The sequence below is a fragment of the Rhinoderma darwinii genome, chromosome 11, assembly GCF_050947455.1.
Source record: "Rhinoderma darwinii isolate aRhiDar2 chromosome 11, aRhiDar2.hap1, whole genome shotgun sequence".
Lineage (NCBI taxonomy): Eukaryota > Metazoa > Chordata > Amphibia > Anura > Rhinodermatidae > Rhinoderma > Rhinoderma darwinii.
Genome location: NC_134697.1, coordinates 46,576,950 through 46,598,504, shown reverse-complemented (window position 1 = coordinate 46,598,504; position 21,555 = coordinate 46,576,950). Strand labels below are relative to the sequence as shown.

The window sequence follows — 21,555 nt, the reverse complement described above, 5'->3', positions numbered from 1 at the left end:
GCTGGTGCAAAAGCTCTGCTTGCCCCCCCCCCCCAACTCCACCCTTCCACTAATATTATAATATCTTTCCTATGTTCACATTTTTGTAGATTTTGTTATTACAGAAAAAACTATTATGTATTATTTATACATTATAATTATGTATAATATATGTTGTACATTATATATTATGTATACAATAAAATATGTATTGCATATGTCTATGTCCTTGTCTAATTTGTGATGGCACTATTGTCTTATAAATTGTTAGGCTACATTGTTAGGGCTACATTATGTAGCACTGTCCATATTGGGGACTATAGTGACAGTTTATATAGCAACATTACCAGGATGACTTGGCTGCGACTAGAGGTGTTATTTTCAGGACTGGCACCTAGATGATTCCAGAATTCTCCTGCACATAATACTTCAGATAAACTGTCCATGTTACCTCTAGTATGCATAACTCCCCAAAATATTTAACCTTGAAAGGGTATTTCCATCTTAGAAATATATGGCATATCCACAGAATATGCCATAAATGTCTGATAGATGTGGGTCCTACCTATAGGACCTGCACCTATCTCCTGAAAGGGGGTCCATTCAGTAAACTGCGTGCTTCGCTGTATCAGTAATTCTGATTCACTTCTTTGGGAGAATTACAAACATAACTGAACATAGCAAGCTCGGCTGTTTCCGTAATTCCTGGTTATCTCCCCACTGATTCTCCGCCCTGATGCGGCAGCCAGCGGCCTCCTCAACAGGCGGCACGGGGTCGAGGGATCCCTGTTTGAAATATAGGTGCAGGTCCTAGAGGTGAGACTCACATTTATGGCATTTCCTGTGAATATACCATATATGTCTAATGTGGGAATAACCCTTTAATGGGCATGTCTACGGTTTTAATAATGAAGCTATATTGCAAATAGTCTTGATTAAAAGTATCCTATTCATTTGTGAATACAGCTTATATGTAGACCTATGTGTCTATAGTGTTAAAGATTGTAAACAAACCATGTGTAGTCTGATCCTGCAGTAAAATATCACGTCACTACCTCTGCCCCTTCTACTTTTTGTAGGTTAGCAGGGGAGATAGAAGTGTGTATCAGTTTAATGGTGGCTATAAGGAAGATATTATTTCTAACAGAACAAATGCAATATACCTCACTTAGCTTGGTTAATAAGACCTTCATTGAAGCTGCAAGCATGAATGTCATGACCTAAATAAATGTTCATACTCATCTCCATTATCATCTACTTATGTTTTTGACTTTGTACTAGAGAACAGAGTTTACATCTTTTCAAAAATTGCCCAGCAACAATTAAATATGAGATCCTTATACAAACATGTAGCCCGTTTTGCTGACTTCAATGCCTGAGATGCTTGATTTATTGCTTAAAGGGTTTTTCACACTAGACAGTGATGGCATATTGCTATAATTCTATGTCAAAAAGGAACTCCGATAGGGTATTTAAAAAAGCATTTGGAATAGACATCTAATGCCAAAAGACACTAAGGTGTCTGGACAACAAATTAGGATAATGAGGCTCATGCAAATGTCAGGAAGATCCTAGAGAGATAGTGAGGCATTTTCCTGAGGATCAAGATTTAAGGAAGGTTTTAGTGGATAAACCCCAGATCACCTTTAGGCAGGATAGGGGCTTAAAAGACTGTCTGGTAAACAGACACAGGTTATCACGCAAACTCTGTGGAACATTTTACTGCAGTGGGTGTCTTATATATAACCATCTAAAGGTAACATGCGCGTTCTCGAGCCCCTCCACCAACCAAAACTTTGAGATCAGAGATTTCATCAATTGTACATCAAGGGGAGTAGTGTGCTTGGCTAAGTGCAACTGCCCCCTTTATTATGTAGGGAAGCCCAAACACGAATTCCGTCGTCAGGTGAGGGACCATGTGTATGACATACCTCAAAAATAGAGACGCTTCCATTTCCCGTCATAGACATACATTACACAATGGGGACCCTTGAGTCCTTAAAGAGGCTCTGTCACCAGATTATCAAATCCCTATCTCCTATTGAATGTGATGGGCGCTGCAATGTAGATAACAGCAAAGTTTTTTTTTTTTTCAAAACAATATTTTTTGCCCAAGTTATGAGCAATTTTATATTCATGCAAATGAGCTTTTCAATGGACAACTGGGCGTGTTTTCTCGTTTTGGCAACTGGGCGTGTATTGTGTTTTTACCAACTCGGCGTTGTGAATAGAAGTGTATGACGCTGAAAAATCAGCATCATACACTTCTCAGCATTCCCACCCAGCTTCTTTCACTGCAGACACACAGCGTGACGTCACCCACAGGTCCTTGTACCCTCTGACGCCTGGAGCCGATGTGTCTTCTCTCTTCCGACGCCAAGATTTAAGGACCTGTGGGTGACGTCACGCTGTGTGTCTGCAGTGAAAGAAGCTGGGTGGGAACGATGAGAAGTGTATGACGCTGATTCGTCAGCGTCATACACTTCTATTCACAACGCCCAGTTGGTAAAAACACAATACACGCCCAGTTGGTAAAAACACAATACACGCCCAGTTGGTAAAAACACAATACACGCCCAGTTGGTAAAACGAGAAAACACGCCCAGTTGTCCATTGAAAAGCTCATTTGCATAAATATAAAATTGCTCATAACTTGAGCAAAAATGATCGTTTTTAAAAAAACTAAAAACTTTGCTGTTATCTACATTGCAGCGCCGATCACATTCAATAGGAGATAGGGATTTGATAATCTGGTGACAGAGCCTCTTTAAAGAGGACCTGTCACCACTCCTGACATGTCTGTTTTAGTAAATAACTGTAATTCCTATGAAATATCAAATCTGGAGCATCTTTTCCTAGAATTCTATGTTTATGAATAAATTTAAAACTGGGTCAAATTTATGGAAGGATTAACAGAGGAATAGCACAACAGAGAGGTAGGTATTGGTATAAAAGAACCCTGCAGACAGTGTCAATGGATTCATAAAATGAAATCTGTCACACCGGACGGATTAAATGAACAGCTACGTTTTAGTTGCTTTCTCTAACCTATGATTTGGAGATCATCTCCCCCATTTACTGCTTCCATCCCATCCACGTCTCGTATTAAAATATTAACCCCCCTTATCATAGTATGTTCTATGCCAGATTAGATAAAGAGCTCATTAATGGGGGGTGAGAATAAAAAAAGAAGAGGAAGAAGAAATATAACTAAATGTTGACATAGACTGGGATATTAGATGCACAGCTCAACCGTCCCTATTTATTATAATGAGGGCCCGATAGGTGATTCCATTCAGTTATTAGCATGTTTATGAAAAATAATATCTGCAGCAATACAAAATCTGCAGATATGGTTGAATTTTAACCACATTACCTCCCCAAGAACTGGGATCTGATTAGGGAAGAGATGCAATATACAAAAAACATTTACACAAACTCATAACTACATGATCAATGAGATAGATTGTAGATCAAGCTATTCAAATATCAGAAGCTAATCACTGGAGTGGAGCCGTGCAGAAAAGGTCTCCTTGACCATGGACGCCGCTGCTAGCGGGGAATAAGTGATGTCAGGACATTCCTCATATTCTTTATTGGTGGCCAAGGGGGGACGAGTCTCCAAATGGACAGGACCTCTAATATATAAAGAAAAAGCTGCTAGCATGAAGCGTCCACTGCCATTTAAATAGTGACTTAAATCCATGTTGCTCCATTTTGTCTTTCATACCGGCTGGCGAAACATGTTGGAGCAGGAGCACTGACTTTAGGGATAATCAGCCAGAGTAGGGCATTGGTTTCAGCTTGGTCAGGGGTTGCTCTTTTCAGGAAGGTCACCCTTCTACTGACTAATATTAGGGTAAGAAACTCAATAGAATATAAGTTACTGTCAGATCAGTAGCTTCCCATTTCTTCCTACATAGGAGTCTGTGTGTTCCTCCCCTCTCAGAACTATTAAATCTTTTGATACTTATTTAAAAGTTATATTTTAGCCTTACCCTTTAATGTAATTGCTCGAACAGGAAAGGCATATAGGTAATGGAATCGAAATGCATTATTACCTTGGGCGATATTAACATATCCTAGCATATTCTTTAATGTAAATAGCTAAAGCACCAGAAGATGCTAAGCGTTTGGCGGTGAGGGGCGATCTTGGTAAACATCCTCTTCGCTTGTCAAGCTGAGGGTATGGTAGACATGGCTTGCTGTCACTCTGTCACAGTTTATTAAGTGCTTGTAACTTTTGCAATGTCAAAAATGTTTTAGATAACATACGTCTGGTCAGACCAGATGGACATTTGCAAAGAGTTGCATATGCAAAATTTTACGCTTCGGCAAACATGCTACAAAAGAAACACGCTAATATTCACTTAATCTACTGTCAAACAGATTATTTCATTAGAAAGACATACGCATGCTTTATTTGCTGTCCAGTTCCCCTATTAACATGCATATTTGGCTCAGCAAAAAGTGCATGCTAGATCTTTCTATGATGTGGAGAAGGGGAACTACATGGCTGGGAACAACATCAGGTACAATAGGAGCAAACAAAGAAAATCCAACTTGTCCCATTCATTTTTTATTTTAAAAGTCCTGGTAGCCCCATAGATATTACATTAATACCTATTGATACCTAGATTGATACCTAATGGCCACAAGCAAGAAGAGATGTGTTTTGTAAAGCCAAAATATATTTCTTGAATTGGATGGTCCAAACTGATAAAAAAGATTTTTGGTCAAATTGGTTAAAAATAATAATTTTGTTTGTCTAATAAAGTAGGGATGATCCCCATCCCATAAAAGGGCCACAAGGTATGGGTTGTTAGCATTTTATTTATTGTGTGTTACGAGCAGCAGGTCTGTTCCTGTATGCTCGTCATCTCCTAGATATTAAAAACACAGGACAATTTAGTGGTGGGATAGGCGATCCCTGTATCCAAGCTCCCAGGTAACAAATTGAAACTCCGCAATATCATATATATTCTCAAAGAAAGGAGTCATATACTATTGCTGGTATTGGAAAAGTAGAAAAATCAAAATTTTCTTTAATCCGAACAAATATTAAAACTGTACACAGAGGATTCAAATCGATATATATGTATATGGGCTACATAAAAAAATCATCCACATCAAATAGCGATAATATCTCACATATAAAGAGTTATATAATCATATCAAGAGAAAAGCTATGATGTGGAATGCAAAACACAGTGGGTATAAAATACCTACTTAGGGACGCTAAATTACAAATGCAGTGTTTGCCAGAAGTTACAGTTATCAAAGATATACAATAGTAAAGGTAAATAAAGAAATACATAGTGGAATAGCATGGGTTCTAAATGAATCCATGCGAGGAGGAGGAGAAAGAGTGATAGTGTATATCCTAAGTGTTTATGAGCAGACCATGTGATTATGAAACACACTATGAACCCACTATGGGGGTGTAAACTAACACGTAAAGGTAAAGAAACTTCTAAACCCTGAAAAAGAGATAATGTCTCAACGGTAATTAGAGACCAAGTGTCTTACCCATAGTGATGGTATGTCTTGTATGCCCAGGAGATGCCCTGACAAGCGTTTCGTTTCTCCTAGATATTAAGCAGCAGCTCGGATATAAACACACTGATGTGAGACACAGTGGCTCCTTTAGAGAGAATGACCTGATGTCCTGATGGGAATGGCCTCGCCTTAAGAATCCCTGACTTCATTCGGGGGTTGGTGATAGCATATGATAGATGTGCTTTCTTCAGCTACTCTGATCTTATGTTAGCAGCCTAGTCTTGTGTTTTTCCAGCCCTGTCTTGTATTTCCTAGGTCCTTGTTTGCTTCAGTGTTTGGCCTCGTTTAGTTATCCTGTCTTAATTGTTCTCTGTTCTGCTTGTCCTGTTTCACTGATTTTTGGATGTAACTTTTTTTTTTCATTGCCTCTGGTTCTGAGTTTTTTCCTAGTGCTGTGTTAGGAACGGTTAGGAACAGTGTCAGCAAAATAGGGACTCCAGTGTTTGGGACAGTGAGGGTTAGTGGTGTCTGTTGTTAGGGTCAGTGCTTAGGGTAGATCCATGAAAAGATAAAGGTAGAGCTAGTAAGTGTTAGCTTATTATCATCAGCCATCATCCAGGTTTTTTATCATACCATTAGTTTTTTATATCATATGACTGTTATCAGCCCCAATCATCCGTGGTTACCTGACTGTAATCATCACACATTTGTTTCCATCACCTGTCTGACATCATCATCTTTTTACCTGTTTTCAATTGGTGAGTTCCTGTTTCTTGTATTGCTGTTGCCTGTCAGTTTTGTGATATGCGCTCCCATAATTCCCTTCCCTTCAACTGTCCAGTTGGTTCACAATTCAACCCTACTGTACGTCCTGGGGATAACTGAGTACCAGCAGACACTGTTAGTCTTTGGGAAAGGGGATTGCTTTAGGCAAAACATATCTCTGCTGTATTGTGGCCAGCCGGCGTCATTAAATTGTGCAAGAATTTTATATATTTGTGTATTGCACTGTCCCTTTTAACATTCTATATGTTGTATGCTAACCTCCTTTTTCCGCCCCATAAGTACAGAGGCGGGCGGAAAATATGGCAATTGTGTTGCTTTTGTGTTGTTGTGATTGTAACTGGTTCAGGCACTTGCTGCTGCAGCTGTAAATTTCTGGCGTTGGGAGAATCAGCCCAGATGCCATGCTGGTTAGGGTATTGCCGCACAATAACAGCACTTAGGACGTGACCAGCATGGCCACGCTACATACTCACACTGCGGGCAATGCTTAACATTTATAAGGTGGCGGTTTCCATCTAACGGGGCTCAGTGAGTAAGCTAAGCTCTAGAAGAACAAGCGTTATTGGTGAGTGCTGTGCTGTGAGCTGCATTGGTGCCAGGCGGCTGGAGTCAGGGCCCAGACCAGGAGTTGGTCTGGAACATTGCAGGCAAGTGATGGGCAAGAACCTCCCCATGTGAGACAACATGAATGGCAGGTGGACGGGGAACAGGCTCCCCGCATTCAAGCTGGAAAAGCAGCACTAAGTGCCAGGTGAAGCTCTGAAATTTAAGAGAACATACCCCTATATCAGTTTCCGAGACTCCTGCCTGAACCAAGTTGGGACGATTGAGCAAGTTGTGACACTCAAGAACTGTGTCTCACAATTGTTCAGCTGAGAAGTGTTCCTTTTCTGTTGCTGTGGCCGTGTGTGAGAGTAACACCGGTCTGAGTAGAGACTTTGTTTTGCCATCATCCTGGTCTTCATTTCATCATGGCCTACATTACATTATCACAAATGTAAAGATTATTGTCATGAAAACTGAAGAAAGAGAACCTAGCCATAAATTGGCAAACATGATTAATATTAAGTGTTCTTACTGATGCAGAATTGCATTATTGAGAATTCTGAAGTGAATGAAACTGAGCTGCAATACCAGACACATGGATGAATGGAGCTGTTTCTGGTAAAAAGCATGCCCCGTTTTGATAATCATGGTCAGCACCTTTAAGGTCTTGGGCTTTAGTGAAAAAGCTTTACTTGATCATTCCAATTAGCTGCCTATGACCTCAGATGTGATATATCTTATGGAATCTACATACACTGTAATTACACTTCTGTCCTGTCTACTTATGACACCACTCTTTTATGTGCCAGTGTGATATAGACCTCCCTGTCGGTGTTAGGACCTGAATGTGATAGCCACAGTATCTCTGCAATCCCTATATTAACTACTATAACCATGGTTGATAAATAAAAAATATCAGATGAGGAATAAATTGTCTATATGAGGTTAAAGAATACAGAAAATAGAATAAAGAAAGAAACAGCAATAAACAATGTATAAAACAGGCTGTAGACATAATTTACACATTTTACACCGGCTGATAATAGGCCGGTGCAGCGAGCGTCGATCAACGAGACATCGTTGATCGGCGCTCGTTTGCTCCTGTCACACATAGCAATGGATGGGGATGAGCGGTCGTTACCCCCATCGTTGGTCCCCATCCATTATTATCATGTCGGCAGCGCATCTCTCTGTTTTACACAAGGAGATATGCTGCCAACAACGATAATCTTTTAGTTTTTTTAAAACAATACAACCAGCAGATGATCGAGCGTTTGCTCATTCATCTGCTGATCGCTGCCCTGTTTACACAGGGCAATTATCGGCAATGATCGTTATATGAACGCTCATCTGCACGATAATCACCCAGTGTAAAAGGGCCTATAGAGAGCTGAGGTGTGGGTTGACTGAGAGTCAACAAAGGATACACATGCGATAATAGAAAAGAGATAAACAGCACAAGCATTAAACACTGTCACTAGTTTATTAATGCCCAATCTGATAATGATAGTGAAAATTGTGCCCCAAAACATATATTATTTTAAAAGTTATGAGCTTTTTTCTAAATATGCAAATGAGGCTATACTAGACAAGTGGGTGTCAACACCAGCGACTTTCCTGAGGTGGAGCTACCTCACAGCCTCTGACACTGTCCTATCAGCATGAAGCTGCTTCACACAGTGTGAGAGACTGAGGCTGGAGGGAAGGGGGATCACTTCAAACAGCCATATCTCGGGCTGTGGACCACCTAGAACAGTGGTTCGGGTGGCATATGAAATATGAGATTTTTATCTTTTATCTATCTTTTATCTATTAGAATCGCAGTTCTATACTATATGATAACGCTGTGTTGCTGGGCTGGGTAGAGGAGAACTGTATGACTCTAATTGGACAGCATCATACAGAAAACATTACAATGCCCAGATTGAAAAGAACCCAGAGTGAAAAGAACGAGTAGTCTCCCATTTAGCAAGTATAGCCAAATTAGCATATTTGGAAAAATGCACATATCTTTGCAAATAATAAAGTTGTTGAAAAAAATTACGCTGTAGTTATCAGCACAATAGTGAATATTAGTTAGGAGATAGGGCCTTAATAAACTAGTGACGGATCCTCTTTAAAGGAAGGATGAGGAGAAAGGGCATACAATGTGCTAAGCAGAACCATAGATCAAAAGCATGTTGGCTGCGAGTTGACATTCCCTGTCTTATTTTTTTCCCTACTGGGTGAGAATTTAGCCATGTACGGGAAATTTTATGAAGACTTATTAAATTGTTTTTATGTTGATGTAGAAACCGTCTTTCCTCTAGACGTAGAGATTGCCCCTTGTTAAATTTACAGTCCTGTGTATAAATACATGTTTTGGTCTTTGAAAAATGTATACATAGTTATTTGATCACCCCTCAGACATCTTTTTTCTAAAAGGAATAATCCTTATCTTGATAACCTTTCTGTGTACTGTTGTCCACTCATTCCATTTATTACTTTAGTGGCCCACCTTTCACTCCGCTCAAGCTCTACTATGTCTTTCTTGTGCACTGGTGCCCAAAACTGTACACAATATTCCATGTGTGGTCAATCTAGTGATTTCTAAAGTGGTAGAACTATGTTCTCATTCTATGCATCTATGCCCTTTTTGATGCACTCAATTATCTTATTTGCCTTGGCAGCAACAGGGGGTCTATTGGCTAGGTGGCTGTATGTTCTACCTAATGTTTAATTTTCCAGAACCTCTGGATACAAGCGTGTAGGTATAAGGGGGCAGGGGTAGCAGTCGCACCTGTGCCTGGGTGCCTATGGGGGTCAGAAAGCCCCTCTGACACATAAGAGGACACCATTACTATAAACACACATTGTAGGTTGGTGACAAAGGTACAGATTTTGCATTCGGGCCCAGGAGCTTCAAGTTATGCTTCAGTCTGCATAGTCCATGAATAAAAATATTGATATAACCTTATATACTATAGTTCTATATGTATTAACAATCAGATGCTAAACCCAACATTTTTATAGAAGGAAATAATAATCATTGCATGCCCGATTTAAAATAAAATAACTAGACTTTATAATAAAATAAAAAGATGCTCTTATATATGCTAGAAATCAGAAATTGCTGGTTATGCATGGCAGCCATTATAAGCCCTCACAATCCTTCGACCAATGCCATTTGACAAAATATCTAATGCTAAGCCTATAGACTGATAAATACAAGAGCTGTAGTAATTTATACTTAAAAATCCTCCCATATTAATAACAACTATGCTAATTAGCATTTATTTTTAAAGCGGTTGTCTGACATTAGATTAAAGGGTCTACTTTTTTTGGGGAACAGCGCCTCTCTTGTCTATGGACTGTATCTGGTATCGCAACCCAGCCCCATTCACTTGCTTAGAGCTGAGCTGCAATACCCTGGAGAGCCCAGAGACAATAGTGGTGCTGTTCCTGAAAAAAAGTCTCTATTTTTTAATATTGTCTATACTGCCAGTCCAGATCTCAATTTGATATAATGTTTTTTTTTATCAGTGATATGCATCAGCAAGAAAAATTGTGCAACACTGAACTATAAAGTTATTTCATAGTATATTATATAGTTAACTCATACGATGATTATGTGTCAAGCCTTCTGTAGCTAAAGCTCCTACCTGAGTCAAACTATATCCTGTACGCTGAATCAGTGCGCGCAGAGCGGCTTCCTTCTGTGTGGCGGTCATTCCATCCCCGGATTTTTGATTTGATTCCATTGTGAATGATTATCAGCAAAAAATCAGGTTAATTAGGTGTGCTCACTGCAATCAAATTTAAGATAAATTAAATGAATTAATATTGCTAAAAATAAAAAAGGTTACAAATAATTTGAAGATGTTTTTAAAATTATTATTTATCACACTAAGTATAGAAATTAATTATTTGGTGTCATCTGTTTTTATTTCAATACTAGCTTACTGTATACATATTTGTAGATTTTACAACACATTATGACAGATTACATGCTATTTACAGACAACAACTTTAGCCGCAGAATGTTAAATCTGGTCCCATATGTTTTGATTGGGTTACACAAAGTGTCCAAACCTATGTGGCCGCAACACCATAGGTACCAAAAGATCAGTTACAGTACTTTCTGATCTCCAACACTAGTGTTAAGCACCAATCACACTCCAGTAAAAGCCAGTAGCAACTAGCGTGGCTCCTATTGTAATGTGACTCAAATTTTACAACTTAAGTTTAGGGTCCTATTTATGATGGACATTGCATGGCGGAAGTTACCAAAGTTTAATATGCAAACTGACTGAGACTCTACAAGCAAATAATATTATCAATTTTATATATGAACTGCCCTTACTGCATTCACATAATGGAAGCAGCCACCCTGTGAGATGAATTATCACACTAAGTTAATAAGGAACCAGCACCATATGAATATTGGTCACCCAAAAATTTACTTACATCAGTGACTACAAGTCTATGGATAAGCTATAATCTTTTGAAATATTGACCTTTAAAATGGCTGCTTTCACTAAAAAGTACAATGCTAATATTATATGTACAGTTTTAGGGACCATAGTGTGATAGTGTGAAGCTAGCCTTGAAAGGTCAAATGAAGGTTCCTTGTAATATATATTCACTACCATTTTTTTGTCATCTTTAAATTTATCATTTGTACAATATTAATAATATTACATATTATTCCAAGGATCCCCCTATGATGAGCTGATCTCTGAGGGTTTTGTTGTTGGCACGATCATCAATTACCACTTGGTATGTGGCCGGTGGATCCTCATCCTCTGCATCAATGGGGCAAAATCAAAGGGCAGGCTGTATAATAATGGATGCTCAAGGCCTACAAGAGGTTCTTTACAATGTCCCAAATAGGAAATCACCCTTTTTACATCCATATTTACTAATCAGTCATATGTATAAGGGTTGTTAAAAGTGGATTCCTGGCTAACATTTTATAATAAACCTTGTGCAGTATAGGAAAAATGTGTAACTATCTGGAAACCAACAAGCTGACTGATCCTATGGCCTTATTTTTATTCTAATCATGGTCTGCATGAATATCCAGAAATCCTAGACAGCGTGCTAGTCAACAGATGAATGGTGGTCATTATATAATGAATATCCAAATAGGCTTATTAGGGTTTGAATACATAATGAGATAACAGATCTGTCAACAGCAGCTTTTTCCAGGTGACACATTTTTACAGTACAGACAAGATTTCCAGTGACATATTTTAAGTTCCATTATATACTTGGCATACTTGCCATTTTCTTTGAGTAGACCAACCATATAGAAGACCATTCTCAATGGAATTTTTGTTAGTTATCTCAAAGAGATTTCACTGTAAAATATATATTACAAAGATGCTAGACATTTGATGCCTTCATAGAAATGTCATGAATAGTAGAGTAGAATAAGTAGATGAATAAGATTGATTTTAGAACCCTCTGCTACAATGATAAAAACATTCTCAATCAATTAAGCTAATATTATGCTGTAACTTTAGTGGCTGTTCACATCTGCATTGGAGGCTCCGTTAAGGGCCTCCATTGCAGATCCGGCAGAAATTACTGGAAACAATAGCCACAGACACCTTGACGGAAAGCCGACGGAAGCAATTAAAGTCAATGGGTTCTGTCGGCCGCCGGTGGTAACCGTGTTACAATGGGACCGTTGCATCCAGCATTCCCTTTGTTCTTCTCCTCTGACAGAGCAGAAAAACGGAATGCCCTGATGCAGATGTGAACAGGGCCTTAGCTGTGTAATAGAATGCAACATTGTCAGAAGGCTTGGTTTGTTAGATTGTATCACTGTTGTCACAGCAAAAATGATAGAGATGGTAGTTATCATGAAACCTTTGCCTTGGGATATAGTCAGAGATAAGAGGAGTAGTCCATATTAACATATAGGTTCTAATACAGCTATGGAATGCTCTGTTCTTACCAGATTCTAATGACAGGACATAAAATAGGTCAGTGAAAATGTAAACCACTGAATATCACAGGCTTTTCCACAACTAGCAAATCTTAGTCCAAGATGAAACTAGCCCAGCACTTTGTGTAGAGAAAAATAGATGCTCTTTATTCAATCCAACTCCAATAAATACGACATCACATGGAGAAGTTAAAGCACCCGCTTACGCATTTCAAGCGCTAACACTCTTAATCATAACCTGTTCTAAAAAAACCTCCACACAGCACCCACCAATCAAATAATACCAGAGTGCCTTGCATGTTACATCATCAATACAGTGTGGTTTAAAGGTCAACATTTCGTGCCTACCAGCTTATATAAAATACAAATAATACATTAAATGAATACATATAAAACAGTGACGAGGGAGTCACCTTATGCACTAATACAAAAGAGTGCTGAAAATCTTTTACTACAATGCATATTAAAAACCATCTAATACTGAAGGAAATACTTTGTGTCAACACGAGCATTTTAATAATATTAACCCCTTCCCGACATTTGACGTATCCATACACCAAAGTCGGGTAGGGGAAGTATGGATCGGGCTCACGGAGTGAACCCGCTCCATACGATGTCAGTGTCAGCTGTATGTTACAGCTGACACTTCAGAGTAACGAGCGGGATCGCGCTCGAGCGCTATCCCGCTCGTTTAACTTGTTAAATGCCGCGGTCAATAGCAACTACAGCATTTAAATTGTTATAAAGAGGGGGGTGACCCCCTCTCACAGCTCATCGCGCCCCCGCAATGAAATCGTGGGGTGGCAATAGTTGCTATGGCTGCCTGGGCGCATAATGAAGGCCCACAGGTCCACCATCTTTGTGCTCCTATTAAGCTCTGCCTCCGTCAGGGCTTAATAGATGCCTGTCATAATCACGATATACTGCAATATATATGTATTAGCTAAGCTGGAATTAACATTTAATTATTTAGCATTAAACATTAAAGGGGTATTCCCACAATACATATTTATCACCTATCAACAGGATAAGTGATAAATGTTATATTGCTGGGGGTTCCACCACTAGGATCACCACCAATCACTTTAACGGCAGTCTTGAGCCCCTTTTTCCTTTTCACTGCACACCCCACAGTGAGAAGGAGCATGAAGAAAGTTGCCGTCTATCATGCGCCCAGCCTCTCTATTCAATGTCTATGGGGCTGATGAAAACAGATATGCACTGTACTTGGCTGTCTCCGTTACTCCTATAGATTTTCAATGCAACAGCTCCGTGCATGCGTGTCCGCCGCCCCATTCAAACTTTTCATCACGTGTGGTGGGAGGGACAGGAAGCTCGGGACCCTCATTTTAGTGATCAGATGTTTTGTACTTGTATTTAAATTGACATTATTGTTAGTCAGGTGATACATTCTTTGTCCAGAATATCCTATTTAAAGAGGCTCGCTCTGTCACCACATTATAAGTGGCCTATCTTGTACATAATGTGATCGGCGTAGTAATGTAGATTACAGCAGTGTTTTTTATTTAGAAAAACTATCATTTTTGACGGAGTTATGACCTATTTTAGCTTTATGCTTAATCCCCAAGTGGGCGTTGTGGAGAGAAGTGTATGACGCTGACCAATCAGTGACCGATCAGCATCATACACTTCTCCCCATTCATTTACTCTGCACATAGTGATCCTGCATTGTTCACTATGTGCAGCCACATACACACACTTTAAGGTTACTCAAGTGTCCTGAGAGTGAATAGACATCACTACCATTGTGAAAGTATATGGTTTGGCCTAAGACTGAATCTATAGAATCTGTTTACTGATTCTGTACATTACTCCTGACTTGTCCTTATACAGACGTTCATTACATGACTAGTCCAGTTTCTCAATCTTCTCACATGTTATTTAGACATTTTAGAACAGTAGTTGCCAACCTGTGGCTTTGAGTCACTGCATTAAGATATCATATTGAGGAAGACTCGTGAGTTAAACCTGCTCAATATCCCCGGTCTTGGCACTTGGTTAACAATCAAACGTCTGTGGTTCAGATGGAATCGAGCAGAGAGTTATATAAATTGGGGTGGATTCTGAATGATGTGTCAGAAGACCACTATATATATATATATATATATATATATATATATATATATATATACACATATATGTACACACATATATATATATATATATATATATATGAATTTGCTCCGCCTATCTTATCTGCTATCAGAAAGGTAAGGTCCCATTACACTGCATTCCATGCGGCACTGTCTCCGAGCTGTCACCATCTGATTACCTCACCATCTCCCTCTGGAAACTGTTTACTCTGTAGACATCCATAAATCTAGCACCATACAAGTCTTTAGATAAGCAATGTTTCAATGTGCCAAAGACTCATACAGAGAACATTATATCTGGGAGCCATGATCACAAAAATATAGTTCTATTGAAAATCCTAAAGTTATCCCATAGATGCATGAAACTATGTTCCATAATCAATTTAGACAGGAAAGATTTGCTGTCCAACAGGCTGTACAAATGCTTAAAGGCTATGTACAGCTTTAGAAGAATTTTTTTTTATTTTTATTAAATCAATGGTTTATGTGTTTTTAATTAACTTTCAAATTGACTTTTATTTAAATTGTTGTTTTTTTTTACTTTTTACGATACAGCTTCTATGTATCCTGTATACATAGACACTGTATCGTTCTCCCTCAGAGGATTTAGTCAGTTCAGCTGACTTGGATGTGATCGATATCAGCTGCAGACACACAGGACCTACTCTCAGATGAGCCGTCAGTATAGCTGAACTGACGGAATCGGCTGAGATTGAATGATATAGTTTCTATGTATACAGGATACATAGAAGCTATATAGTAAACAAATTTAAATAAATTCAATTTGAAAATTTATTAAAAACATATAACACATTGATTTAATAAAAAATAAATTCTTTACAAAGGTGTATATAGCCTTTAAATGGGTTTTTCGGATTTTCCTAGACTAGATACAATTGTACCAAGCTCTCAGCTGTGACTATTATAAGGCAAGGGTACGAGTCGTGGGAAAAATTGCAGGATTACAACCATCATGGCTGGATTGTTTGTGATAGTCACAAGGTCATTTGTGATTTTTTTGCCCATAGGAAACCTTGGAATTTTTGGGCCACTAGTGTAGCAATGTAACATTTGAAATTCCTTGTGACTTAAATTACAAATACGAACTGATATCAATATAATGTATTGCCACCATTTAAGAAAACGCTTTGATGGATGCAAGTTACTACTACATCACAGATTAAAATAGGGTCAGACTGAAATGTCCTTCTGCAAATACTGTTATTTGTCCTTTATTTCCGGAGCAATTCTCAGCTCGGAAAAACTATGTTCATGTTATGTACAATTTTCCAGGCAGTATTTTTTTTTCAGATAGCAGGAAAGAGCTTTATATCATTCCATCTAAATGTTTTCTAGGTGTATAAACAGCTGATGTACTGTCGGACAGACTTGTTTATCCCATCTGTCACACTATTTGCACCTATAACTCAATAAGTTGGTAAACTACACAAGTTTATGAAAAATACAAATATAGTATAGCAGGCCCGAAGACAAATATTGAAATGGGGCCGGTTACACCCCACCCCCATATCCTGGGAATGAAGGGTCAGGGCTCGTCTGTCCTCCACCTCTTTTTTGAGATACAAAGGTAGGAAGATTTTCTGGCCTGTTCTTATCCCTTGTTTGCTAACAAAGTGATCCTAGATAGGGGATGGCTTGTTACGGTTCCCCAGAGCTCGTCAGACCTGGGACTTCCTTCTCCATGGGCCTCATAGAAGCTGCATGGTCAGCCTTTATGTTATGTGCACCCTTGCTGAGCAACCCAATGGGAAGTCTCAGTAAAGTCTCTTCCCAACATTTATGACAGAGAAGGGTTTTCTGCTCAGTTTTCAACATCTATTGGACCTTAACCAATTTACAAATATTGTTAAGGTTCTAATTTACAGTAATCAGAATACAAAGCTAATTCACGCTTGGGGACAAAAAAGTAGTGTAGGTTATGACATTTGCTTTGCATCCTTTATGAAGCCTGTTAAATTTTGTTATATTTTCTCTAAATTACATACAGCAAATGTGCAGCAAATCTCATAATCAAATAACTGCAATTTAACAGCAATAACAATTGTCTATCTCTATCGGAATGCCCCCAGAAATACCCTATGCAGGAACTTTGTCTATCTCCTATCTCTTATCTTTGATGTCAAGGCTAATCTTGACCATGGACGGCCTTAGGTACGTGCGACCAGTGCGGTCGCACAGGGCGCCGCCCGCCGCACTGTAGGTGGGGTCGCCACCGGGAGTACATGCCCCGCGCCATGGCCAGTATTCGGGACACCAGCGAGTCAGGTGCCACTCACTGCACCGACCTCATACTGGCTGCCCCGCGCCCTGGCCACCGCTCGTCCGCTCACCCTGTCCTGCGTCCTGAATGACGAGACAGGCGTGATGACATCATTCAGGATGCAAGACAGGGAGGAGACCCTGCGCTTTCTGTGCGTTTCCAGTGCTAATGGGGACACCGAGTGAACATTTTCTCCAGGGCGGCACCAGCTCCAGCAGGCAGTGTTTACCAGGAGCCCAGCAGGTAAGTCACTGACTGAACTTTGTTTAAATGTGGGAACTGATGGGGTTCTAAAAAGGGCAATAATGGCAAATGGACAGAGTATTCAGTGCCACCTTGGTGCCCATTTGCCACTTATTGCCCTTTTAGTGTCCTTCTATTCAGTGCCCCCTTGATGCCCATTTGCTACAGGGGCAGTAAATGGCAAATCGGCATCAAGGGGCCACCAAACAGAAGGATGCTAAAGGGGCAATAGGTGGCAAATGGGCACCATGGTGGCACTAAAAGGCACTAAAGTGTTAATAAATATCAAATGGGCACAGAATTCAGTGCCTTCATAGTGCACATTTACCATTTGTTGCCCTTTTAAACCCTGTTCAGATTACGTGAAAAGCTATGTACCCCTTTGAAAAAAAAAATAATTCTATAAAAATCAGTGGGTTTGGTGCAACTTTGTAATTACATTTAAGGCTTCGTTCACATCTGTGTCAGGGCTCCGTTCAGGCGTTCCATCTGAGCTTTCTGTCAGAACGGAGCCCTGACTGAAACAAACGGAAACCATAGGTTTCCGTTTGCATCACCATTGATTTCAATGGTTACAGATTTGGTGCAAATGGTCTGCGTTTGTCTCCATTGTGCAAGGGTTTCGTCGTTTTGACGCAATAAAAAGCGCAGTCGACTACAATATTGATTCAGTCAGGGTTCCGTTCTGACGGAAAGCTCAGATGGATTGCCTGAACAGAGCCCTGACGCACATGTGAACTACATGTTTTGAACTACTGGATTGTCCTCTATTGGATGTTAGCAGCGCTCCATTTTTCCCCCTATTCAGGTGGCCGGTACTTCTAACCCAGGTGCAGCTTCATCCTTTACATTTGTACCATTGTTGTGCTTGTTGCAGCACAACCCCAATAGGTGAGCAGTTATCAATTCATATTGTCTTGCTCTACCTTTACCAAATGTGACCTGCACCATTTTGGCGCCATGTGTTTTTTAACTCTCTCTCCAGGCACATGTGAACGGAGCCTTATTAAACTATTTTTACTTTTTGAGATACAGCTGTTTTGTATTCTGTATACAGAGCAGCCGTATCTAGGACTGAGACCTGAGTCCGTCAGGTCAGTGGGACTGACGGGTTCAGTGTCAGCGGATCCTGTGTGTCGACGGTTCATACCTTAGATGTGATCGATAACAGGTGGATCCTGCGTGTCAGAGACACAGGACCTGCTGACACTGAACCCGTCAGTCCCACTGGCCTGATGGATTCAGGTCTCATCGCAAGATACGGCTGCTCTGTATACGGAATACAAAGCAGCTGTATCTCAAAAAGTAAAAAAATAGTTTTTAATAAAAAGTATTGATTTAGAAGGTTGCACAAAACACCCTGATTATTTAAAAAAACAAACAAAAAAAAAACACGATTTCAAAGGGGTGCATAGCCTTTAAAGTGGTTGTCCAGAATACAAATGAAACATTTTGTTGAAGCAGCACGAGGAGTTAAAATAAAAAAAATAGCTCACTTTTACCTCTCTCCTCCCAGACGTTCCTGCGCTGGGGGCTCCCGTCAGCCCCCTCTCCCTGGTAGTGCCACACAGCTCCCCTTCCTGGTAGTGCCACACAGCCCCCACCTCCCAGGTAGAGCCACACAGCCCCCTCCTCCCTGGTAGTGTCACACAGCCTCCTCCTCCCTGGTAGTTCCACACAGCCCCCCTCCCTGGTAGTTCCACACAGCCCCGCTCCTTGGTAGTTCCACACAGCCCCCCTCCCTGGTAGTTCCATACTGCCACCCTCCCTGTAGGTTGCGATTTTGGGGTTCCCTCTAGGAGTGGAATCCCCAGCCAGAGCATTGCTGACACTCTGGGTGGGGATTCCGCTTCAGGAGCAGCCCCTCACATCACTGTCCATATATGGACAGTGTTTTCCAAGGCAGCCCCAGAGCCATAGTTCCGGGCAGAGCACTACTAGCACTCTGCCCCGGTTCTCCTGCTCTGCTCCTGAAATCCTGACTGTCCATATATGAACAGTGATGCCGTGACGACGGCAGAGTCAGCACCCGGCGGCCGAGTGGGCCCCCAAGGGTAGTGGGCCCGTCACACTCGCCTGGGTACGCCGGGTGCTGACGCCGGCCCTGGTAAGTATGGGCTGCTTTTTTATTTGAAGCCCTCCTCTCCTGCTGCCACATGAAAAGTTTAAACCCGGACAATCCCTTTAACCTCTTAACACTATCCGTCTATGTATGGCAGATGTGCATTCCAACAATATTGCATGTGCCACTGTGTGTTATCTGTGGTGTTACGTAGGACTGCAGGTAACACTAATACATTATCTGTAATCAGAGAATTATCACTGTGTGTTATCTGTGATGTTACATAGGATTGCAGGTAACACGACTACATTATCTGTACTCCGAGAGTTATCACTGTGTTATCTGTGGTGTTACATAGGACTGCAGGTGTGTGTGTAGTTGTGGGACTAAGTGCCTAGATATGTATCTGTATGTGTATATATTTTTGTGTGTGCATATACTACATTATCTGTAATCAGAGAGTTATCACTGTGTTATCTGTGGTATTACATAGGACTGCAGGTAACTACTACATTATCTGTTCTCAGAAAGCTATCACTGTGTTATCTGTGGTGTTACATAGGACTGCAGGTAACTATCTGTTCTGCGTATATATGTGCCTGCGTGGGTATATTTGGGCCTGTATGTCCTTATATTTACCTATATGTATTTGTGTAAGACCTATTGTGTGTGTATACATGCCTTGTGTGTGTGTTTTTATATATATATATATATATATATATATATATATATATAGTGTATATTTGCCTGTATGTCTAAATATGTGCCTCAATGTATGTATAGTATATACGTTCCAGTATGTGCATGTCTATATATGTATATATATATGTGGTTAATTTTTTTGTTTTGTGGGGGGGCAGCAATAGAGAATGCCCCACAGGGCGCCATCCAACCAAAGGCCGGCCCTGGTCTTGACTTTGGCAGAGTCTTACTCAGCCCCTATCAACCATTGAGCCCCAAGGTTCCTGCACTAATTAATTTTTTTGATAATTTGATACTGCAAAGAGCTTTAAAAAAAAAAAAAAAAGAAGCCCAATACTTATGAGGAAGTATGAGGGATAAGAGATGAATGGTAAAATGCCGAGAAAATATGTTGCACAATTGTTATTTCATGGGAGGTACAAGTATTTACTAAAATGGACATGTCAGGAGAGAAGACATGTCCTCTTTAAGGTTACCGTAAACATTAGATGCAAGTGAGTTAAAGGTTGAATAATCGTTGAACGAATGATCGTCTCGCAAACGATCGATACGGAGATGCAGCCATACATATTTTAGTCCATATTGGCCATTCCAGTTGTTCAAACTGGACATACATCGCTAATGACGTCAAGCGAAGGCAGTACGATCTTTCAGTATGGAACGCTCTTTCACTGAATAATTGTTTATGTAACGGCCAACTGCACTATATTCTATACAGTCAAGAACTGCTATACAACCAATTTGTACACATGAAGCGCTAATGGACTATCTCAATGAATGATAGTATAAACATGTATACCAACAAGTAATATGTAATAAATAAGGTTATATCAGAATTGTATACCGTTGAAGATGGTGGTTTTCGTCCGAGGGTGGCATCTGCCAAAACACGCGTCGGGCTTGGCGTCTCCTCTATGCGGGATTATGAACCTGGGTATGTACCTTCATTCATCTAGACATTTGGTTTAATTTCTCTAGGGCGGTCTGCATTTTTTGCTTTAAAGAGGCTCTGTCACCAGATTTTGCAACCCCTATCTCCTATTGCAGCAGATCGGCGCTGCAATGTAGATAAGAGTAACGTTTTTTTGTTTTTTTTTAAAACGAGCATTTTTTGCCAAGTTATGACCATTACAAGTGGGCGTGTATTGTGTATGTACATCTGGCCGTTTTTACTTCTTTTACTAGCTGGGCGTTGTGAATAGAAGCGTATGATGCTGACGAATCAGCATCATCCACTTCTCTTCACAACGCCCAGCTTCTGGCAGTGCACAGACACACAGCGTGTTCTCGAGAGATCACGCTGTGACGTCACTCACTTCCTGGCTCAGGTCCTGCATCGTGTCGGACGAGCGAGGACACATCGGCACCAGAGGCTACATTTGATTCTGCAGCAGCATCGGCGTTTGCA

The 21,555-nt window shown here is 40.3% G+C and overlaps 1 protein-coding gene across 2 annotated transcripts in view; it reads right to left on the bottom strand.

The window, feature by feature from the left end:
• A1CF (APOBEC1 complementation factor) overlaps positions 1 to 21,555 on the bottom strand; it is a 71,183-nt gene that overhangs the window by 43,428 nt on the left and 6,200 nt on the right. For both annotated transcript variants that reach the window (XM_075841195.1, XM_075841196.1), the window contains exon 2: positions 10,452 to 10,595. In XM_075841195.1, the coding sequence (XP_075697310.1) occupies positions 10,452 to 10,550 (99 nt within the window). In that variant the 5' untranslated portion in view covers positions 10,551 to 10,595. The remainder of the gene's footprint in view (positions 1 to 10,451; positions 10,596 to 21,555) is intronic.